The 10,809-nt window shown below is 28.7% G+C and overlaps 2 protein-coding genes across 2 annotated transcripts; both read left to right on the forward strand.

Annotated features, from left to right (window-relative positions):
* Window positions 1-3,485: 3,485 nt before the first annotated feature.
* On the forward strand, window positions 3,486-7,289 carry LOC105765801 (putative Myb family transcription factor At1g14600). The gene is made up of 7 exons (XM_012585050.2): window positions 3,486-3,677; window positions 3,826-4,064; window positions 4,160-4,236; window positions 4,339-4,375; window positions 4,780-4,903; window positions 5,194-5,401; window positions 6,784-7,289. The coding sequence occupies exons 2-7, from the start codon at window positions 3,935-3,937 to the stop codon at window positions 7,108-7,110; spliced, it is 903 nt and encodes a 300-aa protein (XP_012440504.1). The 5' UTR covers window positions 3,486-3,677; window positions 3,826-3,934; the 3' UTR covers window positions 7,111-7,289.
* Window positions 7,290-9,546: 2,257 nt separating this feature from the next.
* Window positions 9,547-10,501, forward strand: LOC128041038 (uncharacterized). Its single transcript, XM_052630336.1, has 2 exons — window positions 9,547-9,922; window positions 10,008-10,501. Exons 1-2 carry the CDS (start codon window positions 9,547-9,549, stop codon window positions 10,499-10,501), a joined length of 870 nt encoding a protein of 289 aa, XP_052486296.1.
* Window positions 10,502-10,809: the final 308 nt, after the last annotated feature.

Genomic DNA, 10,809 nt, shown 5'->3' on the forward strand with positions numbered 1-10,809 from the left:
TATTATATTTATTCTAAAATTTGTTTACTACTATATTTATTATAATTATTATTATGGGTTATACTTTATGATTGGTGTTGATTTATAAATTTATTTTAACATCATACATTTACTTTTTAATATATAAATTATAATAAAAATAAAATTATCATAATTTTATGAAAATTGAGACTACAAATTTTAAAGTAACTAAAGTCAAAGATTTAATTCAAGGGGCTAATAGGTCTGCCCTAAAATAGAAAATTGTTGTTTTGGCTTTTTAAAAATCTTAAAATTTTAATTTAATAAAAGTAAAATTGCACTTTGGCCCCTAAAATTATAAAATTTAATTTAATCCTTTAAAGATTATAAAGATATAGACTATTAAAAATTAAAATTTCATTTTGTCCCCTTTAAAAAATTTTCTAGCATCGCCTTATTAAAGTTATATAAAAATAAATAAATTCTATAACAATGACAATTTAATAAAATATACATAATCTTATATTCATCAATCAAACACCAAAATTTTATATTCTAACCAAATGAACCAAACAGACAAACATAAGTCTCCAACATTTTACCCCATAATCTTATATTCTTATAATTTTGTTTTTTTTCTCACCAAATGACTAATGTAAAAATGAAAATACCCAAAAAACCAAGATAGTTGAGTGACTAAAAAAGAAATTTACTAATAGCCGGATAACCATTTTGTAACTTTTCATAGTTGGGTGACCAAAAAAGAAAAAAAGAGTTGAGTGACTACTAATATAATTTACCTTCAAAATAAACTATTTGCCCAAAGATCAAACTTCATATTAGTGAAATTTGCATACAAGTCCTTTACCACCCCACATGTGATTCAATTGATGAATATATATTTTATAAGTATATTTTTATATAAAGTTATTTTTAACCCACATTTTGGATACGAGATTATCTAGTGTTTATAAAATTTCGGTTAAATTGGTGTTATAAGTTAATCATAGATCAGTTCAATCACGAAAAAATATTTTTAATATTCAATTATCATATTGAAGTTCATTCAATTCAAAGTAAATCTTGAGTAAAAGCTCTTCAAATAAATTATTGATAAATTATCTATTTATCTATTTTAAGAATTTTTACACTAGATTTTATTGGAAAATTACCTATTTAAAGAATTTTTACACACTATTATTTGTAATTAATTTTTTATTGGACAATAAATTATTGATAAATATTATATATTATAAATATATATTAAATTATTATTACATGTATTATTATATATCAACATTTTATTTGAAATTACGATGAATTAATGTATATGATTTTTAAATCCTTGAATTGATAGTATTTTATTTTTAAAATAAAGTAAAATAAAATTATTTTAGTATGAGGTGGTTCAAAAAATTTACAAATCATTTTATTTTATTAAATATTGTAAAAATTAATTATAACTTTTTCAATATTTCTATTTTTCATTTATTATTTAAAATATATAATATAATATCCTTCGAGAACGCACCAGAGTTAAAACTAATGTATATAAATATTCATGGCATTGAGGAGACTATTAGAATTTTAAAGTCTCATATTTAAGTCCCAAAATTTCCAGATTTATTTTAATTTAAATCCAAATATATTATAATTATTAAGCTGATGATGTATTGTAACTTTTTATTTTAATTGTAAATCTTGTTTATAATTGTAATTATAACTTACTCTTTTTTTTGAAAAATAAAATTAGTTAAAACTGATTTAGAGAGAACATTAAATGTGATTTTTTATAACCATACTAATATTATAATTGAGTGTATACTAATAATTACATATTCTTTTAAAAATTTATTGCGTGTCGCTATTTTACTGAAATAAAAATCTTCACTACTTATTCTTATATATCTACAATTTATAATCTATAATATATATAAGCTTGTGTTTAGAGAAATTTTAAATCAGCGAGAATACATTTTATTTTCTATCATATTACAAAATTAACATTTAAAAATAATTATAATATTTGATTTTGGAAATATTAGTTTTTTTATGTAAACAAAGTTTTGCCAATTCTAAAATAGAATTATTAGGAAAAGAACTCTAAATATAGAATATGTGAAATTTTTTGATAATTATAACTATAAATTAATTTATAGTTATTAGTTAAAAATAATTATAATTTAATTTTGAAATTATTATAAAATTAAAATTTTATTTTTTAAAAATTGTGCTAATTTTATTTATGCAAAATAGAGTTATTAATTGAGTAGAACCTTAAGCATATTAAATATCGCTTAATAGTATTAGAGTTATATGCCAATTAAAATTTAATTTCAGCTTTATAAATAACATTCGGTAGTTAAGTATATTCAATCAAATAACGTCTAAGAAAAAATACTAGTAAAAAATAGAGGTTGTTAGCAATAATAAGTTAGAATTATATTGAAAAGAATGGTTAAAGTAATGGTTTTTCGAAGAGGCAATATGAAACCATATTCGAATAACAATGACATCGGAGAGAGATAGAATATATTTGTTTGGTCTAGACCTGACTACGAGTCAGGCTGCTTGCCCAAGCCCGAAATCTCGCCTGAAAAGTGGGATTGGACAAATAATAAGGCCCATTTAGGAAATGAGTTGGGCCTCGAGTAAGTTTTGTTGGCCCGGGCCCGACCCGGATTTGCCTAAAATAATTTCCACTTCTGTTTTGCTATTATTTGTTACTGTTTTGTTGTTGTTTGCTACCATTTTGATGTTATTTTGCTACCATTCTGCTATTATATTACTACTATTTTGTTGTTGTTGTTTGGAAATTGTATAACTCTTGTTTTATTATTAAATTTTCTACTATTTTCGAGGCATTTGCTTGTTAAGTTGTAACTATCTTAGTGTTATTTAAGTATAAAGACTTTTTTTAAATATATTTTCAATTTGTTGGGAAATATTTATTTTAATGTTTTTAGCGTATTTGATGTATTATATTTAAAAAAAAATTATTTTTATATAAAAATAATATAACAAGTTTCAATACTAGTGAACTAGACCAAACTCGGGTTTAGCAAATTTTATTTCCCGAGCTTGAACTCGACTCATGATTAAGTCGTTTAATCCAGATGAAAAAAAATATTTTGTGAATTTGTTTTGAATAGAAAATTAAAATTCAACAATTATTTTTAATAGGTATTACTAAATATAATCATTGATTTAGTGTAAATATCTTTAGCTTTGGTTCTTATATAGTTTCCAATATATATATTATGTTAATAATTTTATGTATTAATTTAATTTATTATTTTTATTATTTTGAAAGTGATATTTTATTCTCTCAATTTTTTTCAAAATCAATTCAACTTTAATATAAATTAAAATAACCCATATTTAATTAGCACAAATATATTTTTAAAATTATAAAATATATTATTTAATAGATTAAAAAAAATATAAAATCACATAAACTCACATCACATGATATTATATATTTATGGGGCTTTTTGTCATCATGACGACGTTGGCCTGGCCGTACATAAAATAGCTGATAATTCTGTGGATATGCAGAGAAAGTGAAGCAAAGGTCAAAGTAAGACAGTTGAAGAGAGAGAGGGGGTAATGATTTAAGGGAGGGGCAGATCAGAAATCTCGTGATGGAATTTTCATTCTTTTCTTAATTTTTGATTTTTATCAGCAGTAATAATGTTCAGAGTTTATAATCTGCAGTAAGTTGCAGGGATTAGTAGGGAATTTTCAGCTTCATCTCTTCCTTTTCTCGTTATCTTTCCTTTTTTACCCTTCTTGTAAACTTCTTCTTCTTCTTCTTCTTCTTCTCTTCTGGCCATTGACCATTGTTGTTGCTTTGTAACCTAGACAAAAACTTCAACAAGACTGAAAGAACTAGTTGCTGAGAAACAGCGGATAGAAAACCAGATAAGATTGATCGATCGTGTTAAGGGAATTGGATTGTTTTAAAAGATTGATGGGTCGCTGTGGGAGGCATAATGGTGCAGTGAGGCAATATATAAGATCAAAGGTGCCTCGTTTAAGATGGACTCCTCAACTTCATCACTGTTTTCTTCATGCCGTTGACAGACTTGGTGGCCAACATAGTAAGTTATTCCTCTTTTTTTTAATGTTACTTTTAAGATTATGAGAGAGACGAAAATGCCATTTAACAATGGGTTTTTTATTTCATTCATGGTAGAAGCTACGCCAAAGCTTGTTCTTCAGTTGATGGATGTGAAAGGACTCACCATTTCACATGTCAAGAGTCATCTTCAGGTTTATTTCCTTAGCTTTTCAACTCCTAATTTGTTTCTTTGAAATCGTTTGTCCTTTGATCTTTGTTGTTCATATGGTTTTTTTTCTTTCCTTTCTAACCAGATGTATCGAAGCATGAGAAGTGATTATGGCAGACAGGGTATCTCCTTTTAAATGCTTCTTTTTTTTCTTTAAATTAAACCCAGAATTTCTATGATATTTTACCGGAATATTTTGTATTTTGGAGTTAAAAACCATGTGTTTAACTTCATTTATTATCTTCTCTCTCTCTCAGTTTCTTCATTTATTATTAATAACTTGTTTAATTGCAAATCTTCTACTATTGGCATCTTTGATGAAAACCCATGACTCACTTGTCCGAATCAAATCAAACGAAGAAAATCCCAAGATATATGCATGCATATTATCATAAACCCAAACTTCGTCGACTCAGTTTTTCTTTCATTTACATTAGAAAAATTGGCCTCCTCTACCTAACAAAGTTTTTATTGACTTTTTTGTGTTTGATTTGTTGGCTTTTTTTTTTTTTTTTTGCAATGACAGTTAAGAGCTCAACCTATGAAAGAAGACAATCTTTTGATGATAACCATGACTTTGATGGACGTGTTGTACCGATTGAAGAATCATGTTCTCATTTGATCTACAATAATCCATTTCCTTCTAAAAGGTCAGCAGCTTAACTTTAGCATTAATGGCCCTAGATGTTATAGCTCTTAGGCCAACTTTTCAGTTTTCTATGGTTTCATTTATCCAAACACTTTGGGTCACTCTCACCCTATGAACATACCAAGATTCGAGACAAAATCCCGACCAAAAACAATATCCGATGGGTTGACTTTTCAAATTTTAGATAAAAAAAAGGTGATATTGTAATGCAAGAAACAATCAAACCAAAACGACTTGTGTTGCATGATGTTTTTCTTTTTGATCTGATGAGAATCTGCACTATGCATGCAGGCATGGAATATGTGAGACGAGGGTCTCGAATACGTGCTCCTTTGATGATTATAAGCAAACCATGGATGCACGTAAGAGGATAAAACAAGACAATGGGGGTTACGTATGGGATCAAACAATCAACGATTCTCATTCATTGGGTCAACCCTTAGCTTTGTCTCTGCCACATGATCTTTACAGTCTCAACGCTTTCAGATCATATTCATTGGTACAATCTGATTTCCTTGAGCTACGCTAGATAAAACGCTTCCCTCTCTTCCTCACTCGATATATTATTTCTTTTGCCAACTTTTCCTTTTAATTTTTATGGGGGTGATTTTCTCCTTTTTTTTTATTAAGATATTAATATTTATATAAATATTGTTAAGTTTAGGATATTGCATATTAATATATTGGTAAAAAATTTCTGTAAATTTTTATTTACTCTAAATTTGAAATAGATGATTTATCTAAATAAAATGAAATATTATGGTAGAGTTCACATATATTAATATAAGCTATCATAATTTTAAAACTAAAATAATTTTAGGTAATAATTTTGTTCATAATTGATATTTTATCAAGCCAACTAATTTAACACAATAGGTAATATTTTATTAATATAAAAATCAACATTGATAAAATTGCTTTATTTTTCCAAGGAAAGAGTTGTATTATGTGGTCCACTGCAATTCTAATTTCTAACGATTAGGGGACCCTTTTTTTATGGAAATTCAAACTCACACATTGCTTCTTTAAAGCCTATGGTCTTCACTCATTAAAAAGGAATTAGGATTACCACTCTATTGACTTTCTTCATAGTTCTTTTTTATTCTTTTTTCATGATATATTTTTGAACGCATATATAATGATTTTTAAAAAAAATTTTAGAGTAAAATTAAATTATATATTTTTACGATGATAAAAATGTAGTTTGATCGTTTTAATAATTTCTATTTTTATATTTTAAAAAATTAAATTAAAATTTTATTATTTTATCATCACTAATTTAAAATTTTATAAATTATAAAAAGGCCTAAAAGATATCTATTTTAAGAAGGCCGCAGCCCCTGCCAACCCTTTAGCTCCGTCGAAAAATTTGTTCAAGAGTAAAAAATTCATGTGCTAGACCTAAAATTATATTAAAAAATTACATCTATATCCAAGTAATATAGATTTTCTTCTCTTTCATCCTATGTTATTTCCATGCATCATAGTAATATTTAAGTTATTATATATTAATATATTATATTCATATTTTATATTAATCTGTGTTTTAATAATTTTTATTCCTATCCAAAATCCTCCATAGATTAATCGACGCAAGTTCTATTTTCTTATTTTATTTTACTGTAGTTTTTAGTTGTTACGGGCAAATCAAATTTCTCATGGTAGTAAATGTTTCCCCTATTCTGTGACTGCTTTATTTAATCAAATTGATTCACCTAGGGGCTTTCAGCCATCTGATTTCTAGCATATATGTTTACATTGGGCATGGACTGTGACCTATCGTATGTATGGTACTCCAATTCGTAAATGGATGTCAAATATGAATGTTGTGACATGAATTTGCATGTAGCGGTAATTAAACCAGAGCTTTCCTTGACTCAGGCAACCAAGGTAGAAGTAGAAGATCAGAAACGTGCACATGCGCAAGACGCTAAACTTGTCGAACGTAATATAAGGAGACAGGAAGAAGAGGATGGTGGAGGTGGTGGCTGTGAGTTATCATTGTCATTGTCGTTGCAATATCATAATACATCTTCCACAAGTGAAACCAGCAGCAGCGAGGCATTCTCTTCGTACTTAAGATCAAATTATAAAGACTGCTGGGGCTCCTCTTCTACTTCTACTTCTTCATCGTCATCGTCATCTTCATCAGTCACCCGACGTAGTGCTATAAACTTAGATCTATCCATTGCTCTTTGTGGGAACTAATGTTTAGTTTATATGAATCCTCCTCCTATAGCTTGTTTCTTATTTCTTTTGTTTTGGATCATCTAGGGTAATTTCGTTTCCTTATAATACTTAAACATGGAATCTGGAGTTTTGTTTAATTAGTTCGTCGTGTAGTCATTTCCAAGAGATGGAATACGAGTATCACCAGCTTTCTAGTATTTCAATAGAATTTGATACATTATCAATATGACTAATTTGATCCTCCACGTATCAGTTGATCTAGAAAGGTTTAATTAAATTGTGGCCGTAACGTAATGTAACGGCAGCATCGTAATGGAAATGGAAATTACCGCGATTCAATATCGGCGCAACGCATCAAAGAAATCGCATCACGATTATTGTGGTTAAAATCCGTTATGTAATGCCGCAATAGTTATTAAAAAGCGGTGCAACGCCGCATTAGCACCGCAGCAACCGCTTAGAGCTTTGTTTGCTTAATTGCAAACTTAATTACATCTAATAATCAAATTTAAAGCTTTTACAAACTAATGTTGGAGTTTTTCAATGTTTAGGCTATAACGAGATAACTATAGTAGGCAACCACCAAGATAATTAATGGCCAAAGATACTTGTTTGTGAGTCAAAAGAATAAGGGAATCAAAATAAAACAACATTGAATCTTAATAATTTTAAAGTAAGAACCAGAAATAATCATTAGCAGTATGACAGTAGCAAGCATGAAACTAATAGACATTGTGAGAGACTTGAAAACTAAGTTCCCCTAATAAGATACAATAAACCAATTAAAATGATTAGGTTTCTTGCTCTTGAAAATTAAACAAAACTCATAAAATGCATAAATATAATTTGTTAAAAGTAGACAGATCTAGATCATGTTTCATGTAAGCTACAAAACTTTTTTTTAGTTTGACCGAGATTTTTAGTTTTGAACTTTTGGTAATATATCAAATTTTTATATCAATTATTATTTTGAAGAGTTGTGCCTACTTGTACAGTTATTTTGGCAGGAACTAGGCATGTGGGTATTGATGTTTCTTTTGAATTTTTACAAAATAAAGCTATCTAAAGCTATGTGAAATGAAATGAAATGACACTATCACATGCTTTGTGTAAGAACAGGAACTCATGTATTTATGTATATATATATATTTCCTTTTCCTCTAAAATTCAGCTGAAAGCTTTAAAGCAAAAATTGTAAAGGCTCTAATTTTTTTACACTACTAGTCTACTACAGAATAACATTTTCGGGTGAAAGAGCAGGAGTATTGAATTTCAAACTCTCTCAACTATTTTCTTCAACATTTCAAGAGCTATTTCTTCTGTTTTCTATTTCAAGAGTTGCGTTCTTGAGTTAATAGTGAGGAATCGACATCATCTCAACTCATTTGTGAGGCAAGAAATACAAGTAAGTTATGTAATTATTATTTTTAAAATATTATTATTTTATTTTTTACTTAGTTTAAATAATATATTTGTCTTACTAGTTGAATTTAGACTTGCTATGTAATTATTATTTTTACATATTTAATTAATAATTAGTTATATTTATATTGAATTTTATCTAAATTTTTGTAAATATTTTGTAGTGTGAATTATAAGTTTTATATTTTTGTGAATCTTTTGTATTATTAATTATAAGTCTTATAATTTTTTTTCCATTTTTAGTTTTAAGTCTTATTAGCGTGTGTTTCATTGTTAGAGTTTTAAGTCTTATTATTTTTGTTTCATTTTTAGTTTTAAGCCTTATCATTTTTGTTTCATTTTGGTGAATATTTTTATTGTTAGTTTTAAGTCCTACAAATTTTTTTCATTTTTATGAATCTTTTACTAGTTGGTTTGAACTTAAGTAATGATTAATAATGATTTTCATGCAAATATAAGAAAAAAGGCCACGTTCAAGAAATAAAGAAGATGCATCTCCTAGTGATGATTATGGTTGGAGGTGGGGAGAACCTATTGAAGGTAATCATAATAATGTCAAATGCAGATTTTGTGGAAGAATGATTAAAGGAGGAATAACACAGTTGAAAGAGCATTTGGCTGCAAAAAAGAGAATGTAGCACGTTGTCCACATGTCTCGGTAGAAGTTAGAAAAGCCATTGCACAACAGCTTCAAGAATATCATATTGAAAAAGTTGCGAAGCAGAGGGGAAAGAAGAATTAGAGGAAAGAATAAGATTAGGAGACCATGGAGACTATGGTAATAGTGGTGGTGATGATGATGATGATGCGTTAACTATCACAAGACGTGAGAGTATGAGATCTCAAGTTGAATGGGAAGAAAGGCAATGTCGAAGAGTAAGAACTGGTTAAGATTCAGTTTTTAAAATTGGAGGAGGTAGTAATTCTAGAACTCAAAGAATTAGACAATCATTTAGTGTCCGTAATTCTGAAATAAGTGGGAGGGAACGTCAATGGACTACTCTTGACCCTTCTAAAGCTAGATTAGCAAACATGGATCCTGTTCTTGAAAGATCAAAAAGTTCGAAGCAATCAAAACTTAGTTTGAGCTTTCTTAAAAGTGCAAAAGCTAAGCTAGGGAAAGCAAAGTCCAAGTTGATATTGCATGAAGCTTTACCTGTAAGAATCACAGAGTCACCATTTCTCCAACCTGTACTTCAAGTTGCAGCAGAAGTTGAAAAATTGGTCAGGGGTCCTTCAGCTTATGAGGTGACAGGAGTGTATTTGGAAGATGAGTATAAAGAGATACAAGAATGGGTAAATACCTTTAAGCCATTATGGGAAGAAAGAGAGGTGACCATTATGTGTGATGGGTGGAAAGAGACAACTAATCAACATATAATCAATTTCTTGATTTATAGTACAAGAGGTACTGTTTTTAAAAAAATCCATTGATGCTAGCAGTGTTACCTCCCGTACTGCTGAGTATTATTTTGGTTTAATGGACAAAATAGTCGATAAAATCGGTGAAGAATTTCTTGTTCAGGTTGTTACAGACAATGAAGCAGCTATCAAAGCCGACGGTCATATGTTGATGCAAAAGAGAAGGCACTTGTATTGGTCTGCATGTTCTGCTCATTACTTGGATCTTATTTTGGAAGAAATTAGTAATAGGAAAAGTGTGAAAAAGGTCTTAGATGAGGCAAAAAAGATAACTTCTTTCATATACAATCATACTTGGACAACTGATTATATGAAAAAATATACCAGGGGTGCAGATTTCTTACGACCTGGGATCACTAGATTTGCTACCAATTTTATTGCTTTAGAGAGAATTGTTAGAAGCAAACAAGCACTAAAGGAAATGGTGACTTCTTCAGCATGGAAAAGGTCCACATATGCAAGAAAACCAACTGGACTAGAAATGACTGAAGTCATTAACTCAAGTGACTTAAGGAAAAAGGTTGTTGATGTCTTAAAGATCCAAGAACCGTTGGTTAAATGGTGACTTCTTCAGCATGGAAAAGGTCCACATATGCAAGAAAACCAACTGGACTAGAAATGACGGAAGTCATTAACTCAAGTGACTTAAGGAAAAAGGTTGTTGATGTCTTAAAGATCCAAGAACCGTTGGTTAAAGTGTTAAAAATGTGTGATGGTGCTGAAAAACCAACTATGGGTTTTATTTATGAAGCTATGGATCGAGCAAAGTTGGCAATTCAAAGAGATTGTCGCTATTACCAGAAATATTGGGATATTATTGGTAAGACATAGAGTAATCAACTTCATAATGATTTGCATTCTGTTGGTACGTCG

This window comes from Gossypium raimondii, chromosome 5 (assembly GCF_025698545.1).
Source record: "Gossypium raimondii isolate GPD5lz chromosome 5, ASM2569854v1, whole genome shotgun sequence".
Taxonomy (NCBI): Eukaryota; Viridiplantae; Streptophyta; class Magnoliopsida; order Malvales; family Malvaceae; genus Gossypium; species Gossypium raimondii.